This window comes from Pagrus pagrus (genome assembly GCF_965226575.1).
Source record: "Pagrus pagrus genome assembly, chromosome: 15".
Taxonomy (NCBI): Eukaryota; Metazoa; Chordata; class Actinopteri; order Spariformes; family Sparidae; genus Pagrus; species Pagrus pagrus.
In genome coordinates, this window is record NC_140199.1 from 7,946,847 (window position 1) to 7,974,136 (window position 27,290).

The window sequence follows — 27,290 nt, forward strand, 5'->3', positions numbered from 1 at the left end:
CACAAGCAGAAAACTGTTTTTCTACGATGGCTGTATTTAGTTTAAAATATGATTTGGTTTGCAAAAACAAGGGAAATTCACTGTGTTTCTCTCCTCATGCTTTAGATTCAGGTGTGGTCATTATGTTTATAAAATGTATATTTACTGCAGATGATGGAATAATCATAATCAGGAGGCAGACGGGATGGTGGTGGAGTTAAGCTAGGCATCAAGGCTGCCCAGTTTGGGAATGCTTTTCAACATTTGTGGTCCCTTGTCAAAAATATCCAGAGGGTGCGGCCACTGCGTTTCAACATTCGTAAGCATGACACCACTGGATATTTTTAAGGAGACCTCGGGACAATTTCCAGCTGTGTTTGTGGTGACAAAAGCAGGTATTTTTTATGAAACCAGGAAACATCGCTTGCTGTGCATATGGCAACCAAAACAGGTATTGGAGCCGAGTACTAGAGCATGAGCACAGGGTTTTCACAAATATAACATAAAATAGAAGAAATGCAAAGTTGCATCATAAAGAAATGTAAAGTTTCAACACTTCTGTGGTGTGAAGAAATGTCCAGACCAATTGTCAATATTTATTCTTGTGACTGGGTTTTTTGTCTCCCCCCTCTAGAAGTGAGAGGAATAAAACAAACACTACAGACATGTTTATGACGCCATAGGCTAACGTGTCATTACTCTATAGCTTTGGGCCACCTTGAAGAGACTGACTTACTGTAAGGCAAGAAAATAGGTCAAATTCCAGTGATTAGAAGCTGGAGTTTCGTTTGCCTTATGATCAAGATTTGCATTATTCAAATTCTTCTAACTGAACCGGTTATGAATGATAAATCCAACCTGAGAAACAGAGGAGGGTTCGTGAGAGCTTAAGTACATTACACCCATGGTGTTACTGATGTTGGCAAAGGGACCCTTTACAATAAGAGGGAAGAGAAATTGCTTAGATTTTGTCTAATGAACAAAGTTAGCTTCAGAGCTAGCTATTGATTGCACAAATCCCCATGAAACTTGAAACAGTGGCAGTCAAATGAAAAGTGACATTGCTGGAAGAGGGTGGACATACTTTACAACATGAGAATTTTAATAGGATTAGCTCAGAATAAACTCCCCTACACATATCTTGAGGCATGGTAAGAAAATCCCCATTTCACAGTCTTTCTCCAAGCTCTCAAAAACAGGATATTTCAGTGAAATGGCAACTTTATGTATTTATTTCAAGAGATCTTATCGGGTGCGTCCACCCATAGCAAAATTTCCCCACAAAAAAAAAAAGTTTAAAAGGCTGAGGTGGCGAGAGGTACAAGGATGGCTTAAAAAACACTTGGCTCAGCTCAGTTCACTGAGGCTGGATACAACAGCCACAATGGCCGTATAGTTACTTCAAAGAACAAACTGATGGATTATTATAGGAATCCTTGAAGCAAGAACCGCTTTCAAGCAATTTCCAGACGACACTGAGCCATTTTTCACTGCAAAGAACTACATCTAAATGGATCAACGCTGACCTAATGTCACGGTGATGGTCCAATCACATGTGATGCATCAACGACTCATCATCTGATCGATAAGTCCAATGACAGACGGTTAAAACGGGTTGAAAAATCTATCAAAGTTAATCAATTGTTCAATACGTGTATCAGTGATTGCCAGATGAGGAAACTACTGATAACCTTATTGAGCCTCATTACTGGGTTCATGTTAAAGGTATTAACCAAATACTGACCGTAATCAATATATGATGCATTCATTTACTCAGTCCCGACAGGACATTTTAGCAACCCAATCGCTCGAGTAAATGTTGGCAATGCACATTTCTGCAAAACATGGAAACGTTGAAACTTTATGTGTCTTTAGGTTCAGTTTTCCATTTTATGCCGTGACAAAGCTGTGCCTATAATCTGGTAAGGTTTAGGAACAAATAACCTTAGGGTTAGGGTGAGGAAATATGGTACGTAGCCTGTGAGATGTTCCACTGTACAATGTAAGATAAGATATTAAAAAATGAATTAATAAAAAAATTGAGTTTACAGTACTACAAATATTGAATAAAGAATCATTTTATGTGTAAATGTATTTCATTGATTGATCCTGCACAAGTTTAATGTGTATTTTATGCTGTTATGTTAATGAGGACCCCAGAAAGACTAACCCTTTGTGGAAGCTCACAAAGTGCTGCAGGGATGACTGTGTTGATATTTTTGTAGGCTAATCAGAGAAGCCATAAAATGTTGTAGATTCCTGGAGGTTATCTGGAAATTAGCATCGACTGACAAGCAAACAAAAAGCCTATGGCGTTTTAGAAAATAAGCTCTGTGCCACACACAAGTTGATGATACACATTGTGTTCAATCACCTTAACAAATGAACACCACCTTCATGATTTTTGAAATGTAAATGCACTCACCTGCTGGCTAACGTTTGGTCGCAGTTGCGTGACTTTTCCAAAAAGGCGAGGATCCAAACGCAGACGCAGCGTTCAAGCAACAAAAAGTGAGCTTTGATGATGAGCTGATCCAAAGTCAACCGAAAAGGGGCGGGCAAACAAAGTGGAAAGTAAAACATGACACATGAGGATATACTCTACAGAATAAAACACGAAACACACTTAGAGGAGAACGTGACTAAGTTTGAGTTGGACTAGTGAGGACTTCAAGGAAGAATAAGGACTAAGGAACCATAAGAGAAATCTGCTTTTCATTACAGATAGAAAAAGATCTCATCTACTCTGCATTACTACAGAGCGATGACTGTGTAAACTCGTATTTACAATTACTGAGAGGTGTAACAGCACATGCTTCAGATTAATAGCCGGAGATATGAGTCATTGATCATCACCTTTCTTCATTCAGTATTCATATCAGCACAACCACAGGGTCATGAGCAGTGACAAGAGTGAAATATACCTCAATGTTTTTACTGTTTTAGTTGAGTAACTGGGTAATTCATCACCTACAAAGTATAGACCAACTATACTGTTTTTAACGCTGCCCTACTCTGCCTGTGTATCATAAAGGGGAGAAACAATGACTTGAATATTCAGCACTTTTTCCGTGCTGTACCGTATCTAGACATTTATTTATAGTTTTGCCTTTAGTCTCTCTGTTCTTTTGTCCTCATCCAGGTGTACATATTCCGAGAAGATGTATGCGTCTTTTCAAAGAGTCTGTGGGAAACCAAATATCTGGTTCGTATAAGCACTGGAAAGAGTAAACGCAGGAGCAAACAGCCTCATTTCTATTTTATCTATCTGTATTTTTTTTTGTCTTTGCTGCGTCAGTAAGGCAACTGCAGGGGCTGTTGGGAGCCTCTGACTCCATTAATAACTTGTGCAGTGGGGACCTATTATGCAAGTCCTGAAACCTGAGAGCCAGTCACCTGTTCTGCTACCTGAGCCCGGGCTCTGGAGACGGTGGAGGAGAGGAGAAGGGTAGACAGGCTCGCTGAGCTGCATGCCTGGAGGACTAAACTCATATGGATAAGGCCTAGGGTGCTGCTGGAAGCTCCTGAGATCCCTGGTGGCTGTTTTTTTTCTAACCAGCATAACTAAACCAGAGGCATGTGTAGGGAATGAATTAACAGAGAAATATCAAAATCCACTGAAGTATGACCACCAGAGCCATCACTGTTAAAGTAGCAAGGACACAGGCTCGCCGTCTCTCCTCTCATTCTCAGGGCACATTCAGCTCTTAACCATCAGGCAACAAACATACAGTAATCTCACAGGGTCATTTGTATAAACATATTGACTCAGTTGATGAGTTGTGCTTCACCCCTGTCAGCTGAGAGGAGTTTCCACCGGGGGCTTAAGAAAGGACCACAAAGCGCTCTTGGCTACTTGGTGACTGCAGGGATGTGTTACACTCCTGGCTGAGTGCAGGAGGATTCACACTGTGGCCTCAGTTGAAAGAAGTGGATGTATGTGTTTCAAAGAGAGGAGCAACAGCTGTGACACCCTGCACCATCAGGTAAGAATGCTCCCCAGTTTACCTTAACAGCAGAGGTGGGAAGTAACAAAATACAATACTTCATTGCTGTGGGTGAGGGTTATTTTTCTGACTTTCTAACTTTTTTTAGCTCTACACCTTAATTTCTGTACTTCCTACTCCTTACATTTTCAAAACAAGCTTGTTACTTTATTTTGAATGCATTTGAGGGGAATTATCGATTATTTTTATTTTGTATAAATGCACGCTGCCTTTCCAATATCACAAGACTTTCAACCTATCAAGACGTCTATAGTGAGACGAAAAGCCAAAAGACGTAACGAGACGGAAACAGACAGAGAGGGAGACGTGTTTTGTATCTGCTTCTGCATTTTCTTATTTTCACACTTTTTTGCTGCTCTGGACACTTTACTGACCCAAAATATGAATATAAATGAGTTGACGTCCTGAGAATGAGACTCAACAATCAACTGGTGTGTTTACGAACAGCTTGGACAAATACCTGTAAAGGTGCACTGTGTAATTTTCGGGAAGACATTTTAATCAGAAGAGAAAGATCCTAATTGACTGATTTTTTTTTTATGCCTAAACAAACTAAATAACAAATAAACTCTCTTTGTGTCCACGACTGAATACTGAATAAACAAACTGACCTTAAAGGACAACACAGATACATACTGTTTGACTTTGCTTACATTTGGCGGACCCTGCCACCCTTCTGGCAGTGTCTAACAGTGTTCTGGGGACCTTATGTAATATAACTTTGTAATAGCTTTGAGGTTAGCTTTGCACAGAAATGGTCAGTAGAAATGTCCTTCAGAGGGATACTTTTTACTTTAATACATTTACTTCAGTACATTTCAGAGCCTGGACTTTATTACTTTTACTTGAGTAAAGAAGTTGAATCCGTACTTCTACTTTTATCTTATTTTTTTACACAGATATCTGTACTTCCATTTGAGTAAAGAATGTGTGTGCTTTTGCCATCTCTGAGTAACAATATAAAACTGCAATTTACCAATTAAAAACGTATATGTAGAGAAATATAGAGTAAATAAATGATTTATAAATGCAAGGTTCAAATGTTAGGACAGTAATTTCTGAATTTATGGCATAAAAGTATATGAAAATACCAGATATTTTTAGATATTATAATTGCTCATATATAGTTTGGTCTTGCTGTCTCAGGTGGGGATAAATGTTGAGTATCTTACAAATAACTCGTGGGGGCCACTGGTATTTATTCCTGCGGTGAATTCAAACAGATTACAGCCCATGTGACCACATTCCAGTCAGGTCCATCACAGCACGCTTGACTCAGTCTGCCGAATTACTTGAATACAGAAACCCAGGATGTAAGTGCTGCAGATAATGACAGGAAGCATGTGCGTTATCTTTAATTGAATCAATCAGTGATTCAAAAATGACTTTAACCTTGCATTAATTGCACGTTTGAAACGGAAATATAGAGGTAAATATTCCCTGCACAAGAGGTATTTTCAATCATTAGGTGGCTCTTATAGGTAGGCTTTCTTTAAGTGGGCACAGAGGAAACTGTGGAGAGACATGAAAGCCATTGTGAGCACAAAGTAAAAGGCCAGGATAATAAGACTAGTCCATGACAAAAATAACCTCAGCCAACACCAGCACATATGACACATCTGAATACCAGTGTTTTGTCCTGGAGCTCCCTCAGCGAGCCTCATTTCAACACCGGCTGTGCTGATGGGTTTATCTCTCCCAACCCACGGCTCTGCACAGCCTGCCTGCTTCCTAACCAGCTGTAGGTCCCAGTGCCTCCTTTTCTGTTCCTGGCGCTGTCAGGAGCACAAAGGTTTACTCAATCACTGGTTTCCATGCATGCAACAATAAGCATACGGTCACATCAGCCAAGTACCAACCCCGTTCGCTCGCTGCGTGCTGTCACTCTATCTGTCTCTCACAAACACGCTCTGGTGCTATTTTCCTCTCCTGCACGTCTTGCATATTTGCTCTGTCTCTCACAGACCCGTTGGTTGGCTGCAAATAGTTTATTTTTTTAAAGAATAAGTCTGGCACGTCTGGTTTTCTATATTTTTATGTCAACAAATGCGTGTCTCTCAATACAAGTTTACGAGCTGAGCACATACAAGTTTCCCTGCTTTTCTGTGGCTCTGAGTCTGGCTGCTCCTACCACCGACATACAACTTTAAAAGAAAGCAGAACTATTTATTTGTTTATTTATTGAAACTGGCTATAGACAAGCTTTAACTTCTCATTATAGAGTAAATGTTGATTGCACAATGGCTTTAGAATATTGACCACTCTGCTGTTTAGATTGGTTCTCCATAAACCTCCCTTAATGCTATTTCGTCTGTCACCGAGGATGAAATCTCCTGGGAAACTGAAGGCTGACGCAGCCTGGCAGCATTTCTCTCTGCCTTCATGTCTCCACGATAGACAAAACGAATCAATAAATAAACTCCTGTTATGTCGTATGTTGTTGGTAGATGCGACTCTGAGGAAAACAGCCTGTGGGCCACCGCGGGGTTTGATTCGGCCCTCCAGATGTTTCTACGGGAAAAAAAATACTGAAAATGTTTTGAATTTGAACTGCTATTGATGTTGTTTTGTTTTTGTGAGATAAAAAGCTCTTTAAATAACGGCATCCCTAATTGTTATTAATCATTTTTCACAATCCGAGCTGACACTTGCAGGGAGTCAGTTATTCAAGGGGACCTGGGCTCAACTACGGAAGCCCTGAGAGGCAGGTAATAAAAATTTAAGGGACTTGGAAGGTTACAAGGTTAAAAGGTATTTTTTTTCTCACTTGCCTCTCAGGGCTTCCATGCAATACCATTTTGTATCCGAGCAATACATTACTGTAGGTGTTTGCCCTTGGCCCGTGGTCCACTATTAAGTTTCAGTGTTGGCCCTCTGAGGGAAAAAGTTTGGGCTCCTCTGGCCTAAGCTGATTTGCAATGCACATCCTGAGATGGGCCTTTAAAATACCTATAAGACAATACACAAGAGAAATAACTATAGATACCTACATTAAGTACACAACACTTTGTTTTCTTTCTTTTTTAAAAGGGTTAAGTAATTTTGTCATGGTTTAAGTTTGTGGTTCTGTTATTTCCAGTTTTATTTTGAAGTTGCATTCTCCTGTGTCTTGTCTCACTTCCTACTTCCTCCCTTGGTCTGTTTTCCCACCTTTTCTGCTCCTCACCTGCGTTCTGTTAGTAATCAACCCTTGTCTTTTTTTCCCTGTTTCACTTTTGGATTTTGGATTTGAATTCAGGCTTTCTGTTTTAGTTACCTGCCTGCGTGTTTTGGTCCACTTTGTCTAACTTTAACAAATTTCCTAAAACAACAGTGCTCTGTAATAAACATGAAGGGAGTAAATACTGCATATTTTGTAGACTATTATACTAGCCAGTGCACAAGCAAGCTACCAAGATCTTGTATGTGGGATTGACTTGATAAACTACATTACAACATTCATCTTACGATTCATTCTGGATTCTGGCCTTTTAAACAAATAGTATGTTGTTTCTGCTGCCTGGGGTTTTGGGATCTTGGGAGTTGAATCTATCTGAGACTTAGGCAGTACGAAGTAAGGTATGAAAGTTTTATTCACATCAAGTTCAGTCACCAACTTCCTCCCTCACTCTCTGATGCATCATCTGATGTTTTCACAAAAGAGATAATCAGATGAAACTGATCAAATTTAATTCATTTAAATCCATGAATTTAATTTTGGATTTCTCTGGGTGTGAACATTGTTAGAAACATTTGGGATAAAGAGCAAAACTCAATAAAATATTAAACAACGGTCTGGTTGTTTTTACATATTTTCAATGCAGAAATGTAATATATATTATATCTTTAATTGGATTTATTAATATTCAGAAAAATATAGAATATCACCAGACATGTTAAATACATTTTGAAAGGAGATATAAAAAGTTGATGAAGACAATTCCTGTACATACAATATAGATGGTTAAAAAATTCAAGGAACAACCCATATAATATATTGCTACTCAGGTTTTGGGCCACCTTTCCTTAGCATTGCTCCTACAAGTATGTTTACTCTACCAGAGGGATGAACACCACTCCTCCAACAGATATTCCCTCATTCTCTGTCTTGATGATGGTGTTGTAGAGGGCTGCTTAGCACCTGAATGTATTCAGCTGGATTGAGATCTGGGGACTTTGAAGGCCATGCAGTAGCTTCTGATTCAGATTATATTTTAACAATACACTCAGTCCTTGCTTGCTGTACAGAGGCAGCTGCATTTGTTATGTTTCCCTGCTCATTTACTCAGGTTTGTCCTTGAATTTGTCATTCTTTTGCATGTCTATATTTAAACCATCAATATAGACAAACCCATACGCTCTATGCACATACACTATATGCACATTTACTCATAGAGTGTTCATTTGCATTTTCTTTTCTACACTGTACATACTACAGTATATACAGTATGCTGTTTGATTTGTGATCCTGTCATCCTCTGTCTCTATTGTTCAGTCTTTTTCAATATTTTGCTTTAGTTCCCCACTTCAGGCTATATGTCCTTTAAAGGTCCCTGCTCATAGTTCCTTTCTCTCACACAATAAAAACTCCCCTCCAACCCTCTTTTGTAGAGCGCAACATTATAAAAATGTTGTTGTTCCTCCAATTACACTTGCTGGCTCGGCAAAAAAAAAAAACAACAACAACGAAAAATCAAAGGAAAAACCAGGCTGAAACTGTGAATGTATGAACTTCTATTTCAGTGTTGTTGTTCGAGCCTGCATTCCTGTCCCATGTGACTCACCTCCAAGTGGAGCACGCGGGGTAAACATAATTACTTTCCTTGTATTATATACGCTGTGCCATTCATGCAAACATCTTAACAGGGCAACAACATAGCTTCAATTTGCAAGGTCTCACTGTGACATTGTGAGACACAGAATAAATGCCCTGCATGCCCGACAAATTAATTTAAAGAGTAAATTGTGCCCCTATTTGTTATTAGCTCAGTGTTATTGACTGTAATAGCTACATCGGGCTTTACACCAGCTGAATCGAGAGCAGTGCACTTGGTGTATCATGATTAAAAAACTGAATTCTACCGAGTGGTGAATAAAATGAGTCGATAAGCCCTTTCCTGCGCCTTCAGAAAAAATAGGCCTAAACATTTAAGCTATTGTTTGGCGTTAAGGAATTATCCAGAATGTGCCAGGCAAGCAGGGCAGATAACTGTGTTAGGAGAGTCATCGTCAGCTGAGCTGAGCAGCAGAGAGGCAGACGGAGAGATTTTTCTTTTGGCTGCTGATAGGTGGAAATGAACATGGCTCTAAGCATGGAGCAAATGATGGAATGATAAAGTGAAGTGAATAATGTGATATTGAAGTATTAGCAGGAAGACTATTTTCAGTGACAAGATAGACGTACTTTTGTGATGAGTAGGTAAGCCTGATAATTGCGTTTCAAGTAGAGGAGTGTGTCTTTGAAGTGTGCCTTTTCCTGTATGTCATGCATGATGTGTGCAGCCTGGTTTTAAATCAGAACCTGCTAAGCTCTAATGCACAATGTATTTCTTTTTTCCTGTTTCTGAACCGACGGATGAAAAATAGGAGACAGCAGGTCGATGTCAGTGGGTTTCCGCGGTTGGAGATTCCCAAGCATATCGACACCTAACATCAATGAGGTAAACAGCTCGAGGTGTACTTATCTGTTTACCCAAGGTCTTCTGGCCTGGGAAGTTACTGAGCGCTGTTCCTGCAAATACTGGGTGGAAACACTGCAGCTCTTCGTGATCAGTTACTGTAGCTGCGGTTAAATGGACAAGACTCCTTCAATCCAGTCACAATTCTTCTAATTAGAGATTCCAACTCAAGGCAACATTATGTAAAAAATTGGCAAATTGTGCAACACCAGGCTTTTTTGGCTCCAGAAGAAGCTGAATGTAGTCTCCAGTGATGTCAATCATTCGCTGAGTTGCATTGTGGGTAATGTAGGCACCAGGTTTTGAAAAAAGGAAGAAGAAAGTGTGAAATAAAAGAGGTGATATATCTGTTATAAAAGTGTTATAAAAATGCAACGTTACACCAGTGAACTGCTTTTCAAAACCTGGCGCCTACATTACCCACAATCCAACTTAGTGACATCACTGGATGCAATAAATCAGATTGCACGCTTCCTCTGGAGCAACAAAAGGAATTTATACTTCTGTTTCATAATATTTTCCCTTTTGAACAGATCATCAAAGGTTTACACAACCCCACTCAATTTGACTGAAAACTCATTCAGGTTCGGCCGGATCGGATCAGTCTCTTTCAATTGAGGTGGTTACATGAGCCAATTTTATTCTCATTCTTAGTGGAAAATTAGGGTCCATGCATGCATAGCCTGAGCTCTGCAATTTATTACTTGAAGATTAAATGTTTTGCCTGGAGGACGAAGACATTCAGAGAAACAAAATACACTTTGAAAGGATTCTTAAAATGGATATTTGAGCCAGAAATCTGTCTTTGTCATCATTACTCTGCAATTCTGTAAAAACTCCATGTCTGAATATGTAAAAAAAAAAAAAGACTGTTTCCTCCATAATTATATGATGTTTGATCCCTGATCTAATTGGGCAATGTTCTCAGATTCCCATTACTCCGGTTCACATTCAAGCAAGAGACAAAATTACTCATTAAGCGAAATTAAATTTGTGTAAAACTCTCCTGATATTTGGGTCTTGGGTATGTGAGTGCTGTTTGAGGAAGAAGTTTAATTGTTTGCCCTTCAATCAAGGAGAAAAGAAAATGCGAAGCAGCAAGGTATCCTGTGTACTGAAGCAGCATGTTTAATTAAAGTTTTCTGTGTATTCAAAGTATGTTTGATTTAATTTCCTCCCCTGAACCGAAAAATAACGAAGAGACTGGTTTTTAAGGAGACCAGACCAGATTGTTCATTTTGAATGTCATGGATAATTTGTCCCCAAGTGCTGCCCATCAAGTTACACATTGTCATGGCAACAGCAACAGCTCATGAAACAAGTGGAGCAGGAGAGCGGATAATAAATCCCCCTCCAACCACATCACGGTGGCTAACATCCTCGTATTTGCGTTCTTTCTTGGTTTTATTTGAGTTACAGTCTCTCAGTTTGCAGAAGCATCAATTGTCACACTTTGAGCAGAGTTTCTTTTTTCTGTCTTTTCACAGGCCTCAAGTAAGGCTATCACTGCTTCACTGCACAGGAATGTCCTGTCATGGGGTGTGTGGCGGGGGCAAGAGGAGAAGGAGAGTGTGTCCCTCAGAGCAATAGCACACTCTGCCTCCTCTCAGACTGCAGGTAGTGGCGTTTCCAAGCTGTTCAGGACTGCGAGTGTCCCAGATGTGGTGGGAAGAAGTCCAAAAACGGCTTTTTCGTCCGTCACCTTCGCAACCCGGAAGGTTTTGTCATCACATTCCACCTCACAGGACCTTGTGTATCCATCATCGACTCCAACGCAGCATGTGAAGGTATCAGCTATACGAAAAGTGCCAGAAACTTTTGGAGGAAGAGTCTCATCCAGCACCACGAGCACAATGAGAGTGTCAAACTCCCAAACGGACGTGTGCAGACAGAATCCGACCACTGTGAAGCCAAATGGGTTCAGACAGGCCTACTCAGCGGCTGATGGATTGGCTGTGAGAGATCGAGGGAAGAGGAGAGCACAACACAGCTACACAGAAGGTGGCGGAAAGCAGGATGTGATAGGTGGCTCATTAATGAACCTGTCCTCGCAGCCCTCCTACCGCTCTTGTATCCATCTCGAGGTGCCTCTGAGGTCCAAAAGCTCTGTTGTGTTTTTGGACAAGTCACTCTCCATTTCCCTCGTGGAGCTAGAGGGAAGAAGAGCAGGTCAACCCACTTTGTACAGGTCCACCTTGTCTATTCGCCTTGGTGTCGCATCCTGCTGCAGATCCTCTACAGAAAACAAACCATCCAAAACAAATGAGGGCTACGGGAAACCCGGAGCGGCCACGTCAGGCCATAACAAACACAGTGGCCGAGGGAGCAGTTTGGGTCACTGCAGAGGCCCTCTATCAAAGCACCGAGCCCGCAAGGTTGAGCAAATAGCACCCGCTCACGGTGTTAACAGCAAGGCTCATGATTCAGACACGCAGCGCCACAGTGATACTTTGGGATTATTGTCATTCAGAGGGCCAAGCCCCTCAAACACAAAGGCTGGGAGGCAGAAGGAGAATGCAGATGAGGCAGCCTTCCTTACCGGGAGCAATTTCAAGCACAGGCAGCGCACTCCCAATATTGGCCCAGGTATGAATTTCATCACCTCGCTTCAGAAGTGAAAATCTAAAGTACCCACGCCAATTGATCCGTATATTCTTTTCAGTGGCTCCTATATTCTTATGCTATTGTAGATAAGACCGCATTTCCGAGGCGTAACAGCATGCTGAATGTGGTGATGAGGTGGTCTTAGAGGGTGGAGAGTTTCATTTGTTTCACTCTGCCTCTCACCTTTTGATTTATACCTCATGCATTGTTAATAGAACCACGCCCACCCGCCGTACTTCCCTTTACTGTACATCCACACTGTCTAAAATAAGTGGTACGCACACAGCGCACACTTACATGAAGAAGAAACACTTTCATTTATCCTCCTCTGACCTGCAACGCTTCTATTTTGAATCTTAAGTTAGCACAGCTACTGTATATATTAACGGTGGGTGGCAAAGTCTAAAGATAGGCTGAATTTGCATGATGTTAAACAATCAAAAGTAAGGGTAAGATCGAGGTTATATGAGGGCTGTATTAAAGATGTGACTCGGTTTATGACACTGGGGAATCTCTTCTTTAATCGTTGGTGGCAGACTCTCTGCAGGGGGATGTAAATGGTAACAAACACAACATACTAGTCCCAATGCAGCAGTGTCAGGTCTTTTAAAAAGTATCTGAATTATGCCATCTTAAAGATTTTTTTGTTCTTTGGGGAATTATGTTTGTTTTCTTGCCTGTCTGCATGCTGAATATGAAGCTACAGCAGTTACCTTAGTTTAGCTGAGCACTAAATCTGGAAACCAGATTTACAGTGTGTCTCTTGTCGCTATAACTTCTGTCAGAGAGTCACAGAGTGAGGAAGGAAGTCGGCAAAGGTGACTTAACGTAATGTGACTAAAACTTTAATGCATCACCTCGTCTGTTTATGTTTTAGCCACATCTGATAGATTTTCATCAGCAATGTGGTTGTTAAACAATGAAGACAACAACTCCCATGATCCCACATTACTTATGTCTTACATTTTGTTTTGATTGAGGGACCCCTAGTGGCAGAATTTACATAATATGCTTTTGACCCGTACAAATAATAAGTGTAAAACCACAAATGACAGATTGTGGTTTTACGGGGGTTCATGTGACGTCCTGGGGTCTCTGCTGGTTGCCTTACAATCTCACATTGACGACGAATTCAAGGAAGTTCTTCTTCAAATGCTGATGATTGGAGAGACTAGACAATCAGCTATTTTGCAAGGGTATAGGGGGTTTAAAGACTGTGCTCCCTGCATTCTGGTGGCATTTAATGAATGAAAATAACTCAAAAATAAGTAAAATGCAACACAGAATAATTTTCCTTCTAGTATAAACTAAACGTAGATCTGTGGCATGCAGTAATATGTATCACTTTTCATTAATTCATTAATTCATTCCTTCATTTTCTGCCCTTTTCTTAGAGATTCTGTGCACACCACTGCCCTCTGTTTGTCAGCCTTTATTTCTCTCGCTCACTGAGGAGGGCGAGGCGCAACATTACAGCAGACTGCATGCCGTACAGTGCCAGAAACAGATTATGATAACTAAAAAGGGGAAAAAGTGTGAAAATGTGTCTGAAATCAGGAGAAATACAGGAGAATTGTGACCGCGGGAGGAAACCGGGAGAGGGAAATGAAAAACTGGAGTCTCCGGCGAAAATGGGGAGGGTTGGTATGCATGAGTGGTGACAATCCATGCATCCATCTAGCTCTCCACAAGAAAGCAATTTATTGCATTTCCAGAAATGCACGAACTATTCCTTTAATATTAAGGCGCAGTGTTGCTGCAAGGGTAAGCTGTTAGACTCCATGCAGAATGTGGTTTATTTACTGTACCTCACCTACAGTTAGTATACCTATACAGTGGTTGTCACAGCCAGAAAGACTCAGAAATGTGATGTCACTGCCTGAAGCAGTTTCAGAGTCTTACCTGCCTACACTTCCCCGCTGTTACATGGGCTGTCTCACAAAAACAACAGCAACACAACACTTTTTAATTATTGAACCACTCTCTCCCCTCATTACAAAATTTATTTGATGCACGCTCCCACAGCTTATTTTTCTGTTTTTTTCTTCTTTAAACTTAATTTATTCCGATGCCTAAAGGGCATATCCTGTGGCCACAGCTAGACCGGGCAACTTCACATTTTTTGTGTGTGCTTCCCAGAGCGTGTGATGATGCTCTGTCTACACACCACATGGTCATGGAAGGCTATTCAGTGGAGATATACATCCCACATAAAGTAGAGGACCTGGGTTACGGGTGCAGAATGGATGCACTGTCATCTTTTACATTATTCATAGGCCACACTCGTGTTCCCTCTGGGTTTTTTCTCTCTGTGAGTCGTGTGTGTATGTGTGTGTGTGTATGTGTGTGTGTCTGTTCGGGTCAGTTTAAGGTCTGCTCATTTTCCTGCTTCTCCAGATCATAAAAGCTTAGATGGAGCTCAAGAACATTGTGAAAATTGTGCTATAACTCATTCTCAGGATTATATCTACTGTATGACAACACCAAATAGTAACAACATGACAAACTGCATGAACACATACTACTTCAGATTATTTCTCCATGTGAAAGTAATCTTGGTGCATCCCAATCCATTGACATTTTTCTTTTTAGGAGTTATGCGAGTTGCCAAATTGGTTTTCACAGTCATTTCACTTTCTCTGTGTGTCTCTCAAGTCGACTACAGAACATGCAGCAAGCAAGCAGGGAGTGACAAGACAGGGGAACGACAAGAACAAGAACATGACGGTTCCACAGAGCCTCAAAAAGACGCTTTGGATAAAACCTGTTCCCGACTGAAGGATGACTCTGTGGGAGGCACATCCAAGAATCTCAGCCTCAAAGTAGGAGCCACATTTCTGTTGCAGTTCTGTAAATTGTTACTTGTCTTTTAGGAAATACACTACCCAAGAAAACCTTATCTAAGCTTTAAGGTGTATTAATCACCTTTGTTTGACCAAAACATTCTTGGCACAGTCTTTTTTTAATACCACACTTTCTTCTTTCTTTTAAAAACCTGCCGCCTTCATTACCCATAATACACCTTGACTGATGGCAGTTTGTAAGAGATCCTGGTTTGTGTTGCTAGCAACAGCTAGTGTAGCCTCAGGCCACTGGTCTAAAGCAGAGATGAGTGGGCTACACAGGGTCTCATGGTCTTGTAGTCTTCAGAACCAACTGACATTGACTCAAGTGAGATCACTTTATTACCTCAGTAAACAGTTTTATAATAATAGGTAGTTTTAAGCATTATGTTCCACCTGTAATTTATGGTCCAATTTAGAGTAAAATAGATGATAAAGCACAGTATTCTTTAGGGTCTGGTGTCCTGGGGGTCTCAGTCAGATCCAGTATGGTCAATTCTGGCTCTGAAAATCTGAAAATCCAAGATGCCGACAGCTGTAATCCCAAACTCTTCAGGCTTCAAAGCCGTAGTCCACAAGCCAGTGGGTGACGTCTCAGTGGGTCTAGACATGATCAAGAGCCCTGAATGATTAATGGCTGTGGTAGTGGTTCAACTGACAGGGCCGGAGAAGCACTGCAGAATCTGTCAATCAGTCAAGATGTAGCTGCATCAAGAATCAATGCAAAATCTCTGTCAAAATGAAGCCGTCATCCACAACCAGTTCAGTGTTCTTCAGACAGGGAGAATGAAGCTCAGGGCTGGTAACAGGGGCATTACAGGACATGTTTATATATGTCGAGTCGACACCTTCCTGACCAGTGAACATCCACGTCCCCTATGACCTGTTGATCACCCCCAGCCAATGCTAATCACAACCCGAGCTCGATAAACCCATAAAAAGAACGTGGTTGACACCCCTCTATTAATGATTCATGATCAGTGGGAAAAATCATTTTTACTTTCACTGAAAAAAACTAATAAAATCATGATGATGTGACATGTGCTGGGATGTTTGCTTACATCTGGAGAGCAAGATTTGCAGGCTGGGGCACCTCTTCTGCACCACAGCGCTTCATTATAACGCTGTTTTGTCACTCTGGATATTGCAACTACTACCAAATTGCAACGTCATTAATATTTTGATTAATTGTGCAGCCCTACATCCGACATACAGCGTATAACAAGCATATTAACTCTGTCTTGACGCCCTCGTTTTGCAACACACACACGCACAGTGAGAAATACGCACAATGAACTACACACTCAGTGACGCACATGCTATATACGCACGCTCATACGCGCACGCTTAAAAACTGTCCCTTATTTTCTTCTGGCGTCTCTTGAGGGCTGATTTTTTACACTTGGATACATTTTTGCTTTAGTTGGTATTTGTCACAGCGTCTGCCAGGGAGAGGGGGAATGAGAGAAAATCTTTATTAATTACACAATATTCATTTCTTTTCTTTCCTTCTTTCTTTATATAATTTCGTGTCGGTTTTTCTTCCTGCCTAGTTAATGTAAGAAGTTTTATTTCAGGCTATGAGGGGTAAAAAATCCACTGAGGCTTTCCAAAGAATTCAGATTCCCCCTGTGAGTAAAGCTCTCCCACCTTTATCCCCACTAAAGCTGAGCATAACATTACCATGTTGCCTCCACCTCCTAGCTATTACAAGGCTGTGAAGAGGATTCTACAAGGTTAAGGAATAGATTAAGGATATTTTCAGAATAAAATTCTAACCCAATGATGATTTTTTTTCTCTTTCCACAGGATTAGTGTCTATGATTTGTACTGTATTCGTCTGAGCGACATGCAGCTCACTGTATACCTCCCTCTCCCCCACCTCAGGAGGCTCTGGAGCGCTTCAGGCCAGACTTCATCAGCCGCTCTCAGGGACGGGTGAGGAGGTTAGAGCAGAGGGCTATGAGAAGGAGAGCCCTGCAGGACTCCAACCCAGACCTGGTGCAGGGCCTCAGGGAGGATCGATGCAAACCAAAGAGGAACTGCACCACACCGGACCCACTTAGCGGTAAGCGCAGCTGAATAATTCCTCAGGAAACCTGGAAAAGCAGAAGTAACACATTCAAGTGAAGTACAATTGCATCACTGCGGCCGATGATCAGTCAGTCAGATGGTTTTGGTTCAAGACAGCAACATGCAAACAGCTGCAGATCACATGGTAGGTATCCTTGTGAAAGTGGAAGTGTGGCATTCCCGCTAGTGACGACAGCAGGCAATTCACAGTCTGGCACTTTCAGATTGCCTCCCAGGAGTCGGTCCAAAGCAGGCCCTCATCTTCTACATCGATCTTTTATCTGCTATAATCTGCTGTTACATCACTTCTGCAGGGACTAACACATTCATCAAATCCTTGGACTGTTGGGATAAAGACTCCTTCAGTAGGTATATAGTGTTGTGGTGCCACACACACACACACACATCAGATTGAAACATGCTGGCTTTTTGTGGAACTACAGACTTTTTCTCAAATAATTTATGTAAACCTCAACAATATCAGCTGATCTAGGAGGGGAGAAGGGGGGGGTTACATATTATTCTCCTTATAGTGTGGTGGCATTTATCCAACTTTGCTCTCTGGTGGTCATTGTCTAGTATTGCAGGTAAACTGAAGCATTTCTCTCTTATAGTGAAGCTCTGTTGTCAGGTTGAGACCACACAGAGAATATAATGAGTCTGATGATCCCTGTTGCTTTTGTTCAAATGTTTAAATCCAACATGACGCTGGTTTGCATCCAGGAATTAAACAAAGTCAGAGTGCAACAGTCCAGCATTTGTCATATGGGAAAAAGAAATCATCACATGTACGGCATGAGTTCACAAATACAGATAAAATGAAATGAAATAATGAAAGAGGTACATGAAGAGAGCAATCATAAATATATACTTTCATGCAAAAAACTCAGTTTAAATCAGCATTTGTATATGTCAGTGCTTTCATGAAGATGAAAGGTTTGGATATTAATTCAAATTGTACTCAGTACTCAATTAAGATTTGAAAAGTAACTAAGTAGATCACATTGTGTAAGTGAAAGTGAAATGACAGACTTGGAAAATGACTTAATTACAGTTATTTGAATAGCTGTAATTAGTTACTTTCCCCCCTGCATAATAAAAATCCACACGTGTACTTCTCCATGACTGGGTTTGTAACTCATTTTGGAGGATTGTGGAGGAGTCGTGGAATCATTCACCTTGAATAGCTCACAGCGACCTCTGTCTGAAGTCTAATTATGAACAAAAAGTTCTTGGTGGTGAGCGATTAGCTTCAGTTCAATCTGTGAGAGACAGAACAGTCAGACTTTAAAGCACTGGGTATGGCTATGTGTGGTCGGGTAGGTGTGTGGTATGTGTGCGTGTCTGAAAATGTCTGAAAAAGAAGAGATCTTGGAAAATGACTTAATTACAGTTATTTGAATAGCTGTAATTAGTTACTCCCCCCCTGCGTAATAAAAATCCACACGTGTACTTCTTCATGACTGGGTATGTAACAACATTTTTGCAATATCATTTGACAAGAAAGGTATTAATATTGACTTCTGTGCAGGAATATTCAGTGTAAACACTGTCAGAGTATTGTTAATTTTTCTGAGGCTGAACTCTGACAAGGCTTTGTTCAGTGGAAGTGAGCACACGTCACATCCAACATTTCTTCTTGCATTTTTAACTCAGTTGTTTGATTCTCTGTCGGCTCTGCAAAATTGGGATTTTAAAAAGTAAGACGGGGAACTTGATTGATTTCATAAATGCTTTCTGATTATGCCAGAAGATTGTTTATAGCATTTTTCCCCCCCCTGTGCAGTGAATCCAACTGTAGACTGCTTAAGCTTTCAGTAAAACATTAACAAAGTCAGAAGGCATAATACTTTCCAGCTTCATTTTGGATGATTAAGGAAGATTCTTGGCAATCATTCACCTTGAACAGTTCGCAGTGACCTCTGTCTGAAGTCTAATTATGGACAAAAAGTTCTTGGTGGTGAGTGATTCACTTCAGTTCAATCTGTGACAGACAGAACAGTCAGACTTTAAAGCACTGGGTATGGTTGTGTAGGTGTGTGGTACGTGTCCATGAAAATGTGTGCGTGTCTGAAAGTGTCTGAAAAAGAGAGATCACACGCAACCTTCAGTGTTCATTAACATATTCGACATTCATTTACATATTAATTCTTATTTGTCATTCCTATGTGTTTGTGTGTGTGTGTGTGCCTCTCTGTGTGTCTGTGTGTGCGTGTCCTAGATAACCTTTTCAAGCCTAGAGAGAGGTCTATATCAGGCAGAGAGATGCAGCTGAGGTCCAGACGGTGAGTTCTCCAGACGATGTCACTCCGTCTCTCCACCCTCCCTCTTTGTGGTTTTTTCTTTTTAGTCAGCACAATCCATCAACCCTTGTTTGTCATATCTGCCGTGAATGCAGGTCTGTGCAACAAACACGATGCACCATTCACACACCCACATACAGTATGGATACAATAGATGTTTGATGCCCAAATGTCTTGACAGGAGATACCAGCTACCCTCTATATACCTTATCTTTTTCTTTTTCTTTTTTCCTCGCCTTATCTGGAAAGGCACACCTGATCAGATGATGGCTGCCCATTGTAATTTTTTTCAAAAGCGACACTATCTGACTTGGAGGATCTGTTAACAAATTGGCTGTAGTTGTGGGAGTGAAAAAGGAGTCTGTGTGAGACCTCTTTATCAGTGGATCCAGGTTTTTGCCGGCTGTGGTCTCGCTTAGATAAAACCTCGTCTCGAGTATGCCAGTGCCACCCTCAGACTTCTAAAACCATTTTCTCCTGCCATGTATGAATTTGCCTTTTTTTTGTGTGTGTGTGTGTCTGTAGGATTTACAACAAGCTGCCAGAGGTGACAAAGAAGAAGGAGGAGGAGAAGAAGAGAGCTGTGTCAGAAACCAACAGATTGCGAGCAGACATCTTTAAAAAGGTAGATTTGTGACTTATTTTTGGTGCAAAAATCAGTTAAAAACACAGATTATTCACGAGAAAAAGAAGAAACACATACAATCATGCGACAAAGGAAGCTTAAAATCCCAAACACAGTTTTTTAACTGTGTTCTGAAGGCATCTCATGCTGTTTAACACTGCACCAGGGTCTCATTTTTAAAATCTGAATGCTCTTTGCAAGAAATGGTTTTTGTGAGGAGGTGTGTAGATGTTAGTCACTGTGGTCTTGTCGCACTCGTTTGTCACCCAGGAGGTGGGCAGCGGTTAGGTGAAACTTTCTTCTTAGTGTTAAAAATACAATATTACAGCCATCTCAGATGATTCACCTTCCACAAACAAGGCTCACCGCGGTCATCTTGGCACTGTGGGTGGGGATAAGAAATGTTTGTAAGGGGCTCCCCAGTAGCTCAGTTGGTAGAGAGTGCACCCCATACAGAGGCTGTGTCCTCACTGAAGTGGCCCAGGGTTCGGATCCCACCTGTGGCCCTTTGCTGCCCTTCATCCTCTCACCATCTCTCTGTTTCCTGTCACGCTTTGCCTGTCCCTTCAATAAAAGCCTTAAAAAAATAATAATAATAAATAATTTTTTTTAAAGAAATGCACAAAACAGGTATATTTTATGGTAACCATATTTTAACATATCTCTTTCTGATTTGTTTTCAATGGATTTATATGCAAATCTAAACTTACCAATCCAGGGGACACATGGACAATGGACCCCAGATGTTAAAAGACAGACACAATGAATATCAAATTAAACAGCATGTGAGCAAACAAAATAACATTTGTGCAAGCTAGACCTAGTAACGAATATCCACATTAATACACCAAATACAACAGACGTGTAGATAAAACATTGTTTTAGAAGTTTATCCAGTTCTTGATTTTTTGAGTTATTGTAGGTTAATTAAATTACATCTAAAAGACACATTCTCATTATGTGTAAATTAAGTGTTATGAGTAAATCAAAAGGAAATCTCTATATGAGGATGTTAATGAAAATACAATGAAACATGGTTTGATTGTTGCCAGCAGAGGTCACTGTTTGACTGCTAAAGCCAGATCCTCTGTCATCTATCACACTGGACCTTCCTCCAAATAAATGTGCATTCAACATTTAGGTTTGCCTTCACTTCACAGTGTCTGGTGCCTTCTTCAAAACTAAAGCCTTCCTGCATTACTAACTGACTGACTTTCAGCACTGTACAAATCAAACCTCACACAGTATTAATTCAGTATTAGGACACTACTTATTCTAAGCCCTGCTGACATGATGCATAGGACCTGCTTTAACAGGCAGTAATGACATCCTCCAACAGTGTGGGGCACGTTGCAAATGAGTGATATATTTAGGGCATGCGATGTCAGACAGATCCATTCAGCTTCACTCACTCTCTCATTATAACCGACCCCAACAATGAATTCACTGTCAGTCAGGTGAGATGTGAGGAGATGTCTCAGATAATTACACAACCACGGTGTCTTCAGTGTGTGTGAGAGAAAGGGAGAGAAAGGGAGAGAAAATGTGTGTGAATGTTTTTTATTTTATTTTATGTATTTTAAAGTTTAAACCTCAGCCCTCAAACAAATTTTCTTTTTTAAGGAAACAGTAAATCGGCAGTAAAAGTGCTTTCAAAATATTATAGTTAAAGTTAAAGTATATATTAAAGTAACGTTTTATCAGCAAAATGTACTAAAGTATCAAAAGTAAAAAAAAAAAACATTCTGCAGAAAGATTGCTTTACTATATTTTTAGATTAATATTGTTTCTGCATTAATGTGTTTTTAATGCTGTAGATGTCAAAGGTAGGACCACTTCAATCAGCAGCAATGCATCATATTCAATAAGATCATCATGTGTTTGTGGCATCACTCTCCTGTAAGAACCACATGTCTCTGAAATGCAAAAAGCAAAAACAGCATTGTGACAATGTATTTAAAAACTAATCCAAGAGTGTTTTTGAATATTTTATATAGCTTAAAGAAGTTTTAGAATTTCCTCAACCCATACAGGAACATAAAAGCCTTCACTTTATCAAAATAAACCATGGAGACACATGATTTTCACTGGACAGGAAGGGTATTTTAATCTGAAAAGTATCTAAAGCTGTCAGACAAATGCAGCGGAGTAATAAATATGACATTTGCTTCTGGCACATAGTGGAGTAGAAGTACAGCTCTTGTACTACTACAATTTTTTTTTTTTGCAAAGCAGATAATCATAACATTTATGATAAATCAATAAAGACAAAAAAAAATGATTTAAACAGCAAATAGCCATCAGGTAAAAGCACTTAAGTAAATGCACTTGGTCATATTCCACCACTGAAATCAGCATTGTGTGGTTTACTGACCCGGCCGGCAGCTACTGAGCGTAGTGTGACGTCAAATGTGTCTCTGAAAGAATATTGTATTTCTTGGGGGAAATGGAGCTGGCGCGACTGTTACGCTGCCGGTGTGACCTCACCACCTCTCAAATGAAGCTATTAGCCCGGCTCAACCACAGCGAGATTGGGAGAAAAGGAGTGTGTTCCTCCCCGATAAACACTGAGCCGTGTGTGCTTTAGAGGCCTCATTTTTTGTCAGAAAGTCTCCGACACACACACACACAGAAGTAGAGCCCAGAGAAGAGTCATAGTGGGGTCTGATAGAGCGGGGTAGAGGGTGGGTGGTTTTGAATGCTGGCTGAAATTAGATTCCAGCTGTTGGGAAGTTACTGTGAGAGGAGCGTGATTGCATAGCAGGGTGGTCAGATAGCAAGTGAAAATTATTCCTCCCTACCTGGGCTTGGACACCTCAGGGGTGAGGCTGATGGAAGTGAAAGCCAATTTAGCAGCGGGAGTCACTGCTGTGTGATGCAGAGCTGCTCTTAAGAGATTGAAGAAGGGGAGTTCTTGGCGCTGATGGATGTGCTTGTGATGGGGGAAAGAACTTATCTGTAACATTGTTGTTCTTGTTGTTTTGCAGAGACTTCTGGACCAGATCCTGCAGAGATAAATGGGGTTACAGTAATTCATCAACCATGACTCTTCAGTTTTTCTCCATGTACATTAAATATGACTGTGTAATGCAGTTTATCTTCTATACAAACCATCGCCACGACATGAGCATATATATTCCTGTTGTGTCTTCTTTCATCCTGCGATGTAATGCAACCGGAAACAAAAGTTAGATTTTGCTGGCATTGTCAACAAGCTTTTGCAGTTATCATGGACATATTTAGAGCAGTTTTTAGCTAACTGTTGTTGTGTGCAGACACTGAGGAACCTCAGCCTTCTCACCTATAAAATTATGGTTTGACAGTTTAAAATGTTAAAGGTGCAATATGTAAGAATTTTAATTTAAAGCATTCAAACATTAACTAAAATTATCAATAGAATGTGAAGAAACATCAGTTTTGATGTTGTGTCAAAGACGACCAAGTGCTGTGTACTGAAGTTAGCATGCTCACCAGCTAGCCCCGCCCTCCTCCTGGTGGTCCAAAGCTCCTTTGCTAGCTGTGTAAACGACAACAACACTCCCCTGGTGTAACAAGCTCAGAGCCTGGAGCGCCAGCTGTATTGCGAAATAAGCTAACTAACTAATGGCTGCTACAGTTAGAAGCAATTAGCAGTTACTCTTGTGATTTGCTGGCCCCATTGTTTAAGTATGAATTTGACAGGTGGCAATTCTTACAATTGCAATGTTTTACCAGCCAGTTAAATGCAATGCAGATTAATCATAATTTTACCCATTTCCTTCCTGATGATTTGATCCCTTATGTACACTCTAATTTTCCTCTAATGTATCCCAAAATGAAATAAAAGTATTCCAAGGACATTCTGCAGAGTCGAAGTGTCATTTTCCAGGAAATTGAGTCTCAATGCTTTGAGCAAAGCACCTTGACTCTGTCATTGGTATAGTACCATAGGTGTTTCTAAAGTGGGAGAGGGGAGAAGTATGTTTCGTCATTGGCTTCACGTCTGCCTCGGGGCCTCCGGAGCCTCCCATCCGGAACAGTGGAATTCCAAGCTAATCGAACTCAGGAGACGCGCATCGGCTGTGAAAGGGGCCTTTGTCACAGCGAGCTCCAAACCAGAGATGACATTGTAATAAGAGAGGAGACTTCTGAGCATTGCCTGGGACTGCAGTCCACATATAGCCTGTAAAGGTGACTGACATCTCTGTGGCATTTAAACAGAGCCTGCTGGGATGGAGAGAGAACAGGGAAAGGACATGTGCCGCACACGCTGTACAAACACATACTGTTGTGGTAGACTGTGGGCGAGCGAGTTGCTCTGGAGTAAATGCATACAGTGTTTTAAAATCCCAGACAAAATGCTAGGTCCTCCATTATGAAAATGATTGACCAGTTGACATGTACTGCAAGGTTCTAGCAACTTACTGTATGTAGTAAACTGTATTTTTATCTAGTGACCTTACTCGTGCCAGCAAGGCCATTTTAAAGAATAATCCGCCTGGGAGAACTGCTCTCCTGCCATGTAGGCCGGTTCCAGATGATGAGCACGGACTGACAGGCAGTTGTATACGAGGAGAAAGCCTCCTGTCAGTCAGCCTCCCTCTCTCCGAGGCATCATGTGTCTATATGTCACATTGCTATCTCCCCATAATGTGAACTATGTGCTCCGATGCCCCCTCGACTGGCTTCTGACTGACTCAGGATGCCCTGAGGGTGGCGCTGATATGTCTGGCTAAGAAAGGAGAATGCTGTCTGAGATTACACGGCTAATTGTGTACACTGAAGCATAGCCACATATTGTTAGTGCTTACTCATTAGTCATTTCCCTCGCTCTCATATGAGCCGAACATCTAGCCTCGTGGACATCTCTTTCCAGGAGTGGCTTTGTGTTCTAGGATTGGGATTATAACATCGATATAAAAAGTCTACAATATTGGCTGTATGTGGGCACTGAAATTGGGAACGAGTGAACAACATTAGAATAAAACTCTTCAGAGAGAAGATGAAGATACACTAAGACACTGCAGGACTTAAAGGAAACAACTCTATCAAAGTCAGCTCAGACAAACCACTGCAACTTTCCTCTTTTCCTTGCGCTTTGTAGCCCCAGTGGAGATGTGCTGTGAACCGATGCCTGCGCCGAGACATCTGTGACTTTTTTTGCCTGCAGCGTACACACACACTAAAAAAGATTAGACTAAACCAGACCAGGTAGCCTGCACAAAACACAGATGAGGCCACGGTGATGACAGTTTGTTGTGTATGTGTGTGTATGTGTGAGAGAGTCTGGCCACAGAGATAGGGAGAAAGAAGACACAATTGCAAAATGGGGTTTGACTCACCATTTGATTGCTGAATCCTTTTTCAAATACACAATATACCCGCTGAAAATGAATCATGAAGTGCTTCTTATTTAATCTCAACATTACAAACCTCAGTCGTGACACAGGCGCGTTGTGCAGACAAGCGTAGATGCACGCAGCGTTATTTCAAACGATACCTCAAAGTTTTCAAGACGAAACTTTTAGTAAAGGGTTCAACAGGTTAAAAGCTTAACATTTTTCAAATGTCAGCTTGTAATCCCATCAGCGTACATGCATAGATTTCAGTCTACACAACTCATTATTTCATTTTCACACTACATTTTCCAGCAATTACATCTCGAGCAGTGCCATAGTCAAAGTAGGTAACTGTCTAGGGAAGTGCCCTTTTCAAAGCTTTTTTTGTATCTTACTTGGTTGTGTCTCTGAGGCAGCATCCATCACATCTTAGAGGAGTGAGTTTGGAGAGGAGTCCATCATCTTAATCCACTGCGGACACACTTGATCAAAAACAAAAAACGACATTTTAGCACACCAGAAAGCAGTTGAGACTGAGCCACAGGGACATGGGGAACTGAAACAAGTTGACATAAATCAAAGTTTTTATTGAGTGTATCATAGGCCTATGTTTTGCAATTTGTTATATCTACAATTAATGAATGAATGTTTTGATTTGCAGTGATACGCCTCCATCCACAGTGGTTGGAGAAAGATTTAGTTCATACAATTAATTTACACTAGTCACTATACAGCATGTGTATGGGTAACAGTCAAGAAAAGGAGGAGGAAGAAGAAGAAGAAGACAAATTCATGAATAAGTTGTGCTAAAAGTGTATCTTCTGGGAAAGGTTGTAATGTTTTGTTCACTCTCTGAGAATGTACGGTCTGATAAAGGCTGACAACAACACCAACATCTTTAATTTGCTAAAATGATTGTGTCTTTTGGGCAAATACAGTATCTCACAATGCCAGAATTGTAACTTTCTACCCAACATAACTAAATATGTTTTGAGCTGCTGCCCCAGAAAGGAATATTTTGGATGAGATCGTCATTTGAATTATGTATAGCCTAGGCCTATGTATGCAAATGTGATTTTGGAAGTGTATTACAACATAATCTATAGTTCTATGTACGGAAGCCCTAAAGGGCCATGCATTCATACATTTTATTTCCTGTGTTTGAACAAGTTAATTTCATTTGTTTTCTCGAGATCTCAAGTTATTATCTAGAAATAACAACTGCCGTTTTCCCGAGATAATGGGATAATTTTCCCGAGATAAGATCTTGAGAAAACAAAACGATAGTGTAGTATATTAAATCATTGCAGGAAACATCATTCAGTGTAGCAATGTCAGTGGAGCAGGAGGATATCGATCATCGCGTCACATCTCTTTTCAATCAAGGCCTGACACAGGCTGAAATAGCATTATGACTTGCTATTACAGATAATATTGTATATTACGCACATTAGTGTGCGTAATCTAAAAAGACGGTTAGCAAGGCTTCAGCTATACCGGCGGTGCAAGCTAAGTGAGCCTGATGTCGTCGTTAACTACATAACTGACCAGCTACTAGGTCCCGGGAGTCTCCATAATCTCAGGCCTATCATATCACAGTCATTATCTCGAGATCTCAAAATAATCGTGTCGTTATCTCGGGAAAACAAAGTTTCACTATCTCGAGATCTCGAGAAAATTATCCCGTTATCTCAGGAAAACGGCAGTTGTTATTTCGAGATAATAACGAGATCTCGAGAAAACAAATGAAATTAACTCGTTATCACGGAAACGCAGGAAATAAAATGTATGAATGCATGGCCCTCCAGGGCTTCCGTACTTATGTATGTTTATTGTACAATTGTAGTCCCCGCCCCCATCTGCTTTTGATAACGACCTATA

The 27,290-nt window shown here is 40.8% G+C and overlaps 1 protein-coding gene across 2 annotated transcripts; it reads left to right on the plus strand.

The window, feature by feature from the left end:
• Positions 1-3,878: 3,878 nt before the first annotated feature.
• Positions 3,879-23,930, plus strand: LOC311270104 (uncharacterized protein). Of its 2 annotated transcripts, XM_084374755.1 has the most exons (8): positions 3,879-3,965; positions 9,552-9,625; positions 11,131-12,229; positions 14,903-15,069; positions 16,978-17,158; positions 19,385-19,448; positions 19,992-20,091; positions 23,079-23,930. In XM_084374755.1, the coding sequence occupies exons 2-8, from the start codon at positions 9,566-9,568 to the stop codon at positions 23,106-23,108; spliced, it is 1,701 nt and encodes a 566-aa protein (XP_084230881.1). In that variant the 5' UTR covers positions 3,879-3,965; positions 9,552-9,565; the 3' UTR covers positions 23,109-23,930. The 2 variants fall into 2 exon arrangements, 1 of the variants encoding a protein (XP_084230881.1); XR_014624188.1 differs by lacking the exon at positions 19,385-19,448.
• The last annotated feature ends 3,360 nt before the right edge of the window (positions 23,931-27,290 follow it).

Excerpts from the sequence above, each read along its gene's own strand:
- LOC311270104 (XM_084374755.1), top strand. The coding sequence starts at position 9,566 with ATGTCAGTGGGTTTCCGCGGTTGGAGATTCCCAAGCATATCGACACCT. Across the intron at positions 12,230-14,902 it reads CACTCCCAATATTGGCCCAG|TCGACTACAGAACATGCAGC; the intron begins GTATGAATTTCA and ends GTGTCTCTCAAG. Across the intron at positions 15,070-16,977 it reads CCAAGAATCTCAGCCTCAAA|GAGGCTCTGGAGCGCTTCAG; the intron begins GTAGGAGCCACA and ends CCCCCACCTCAG.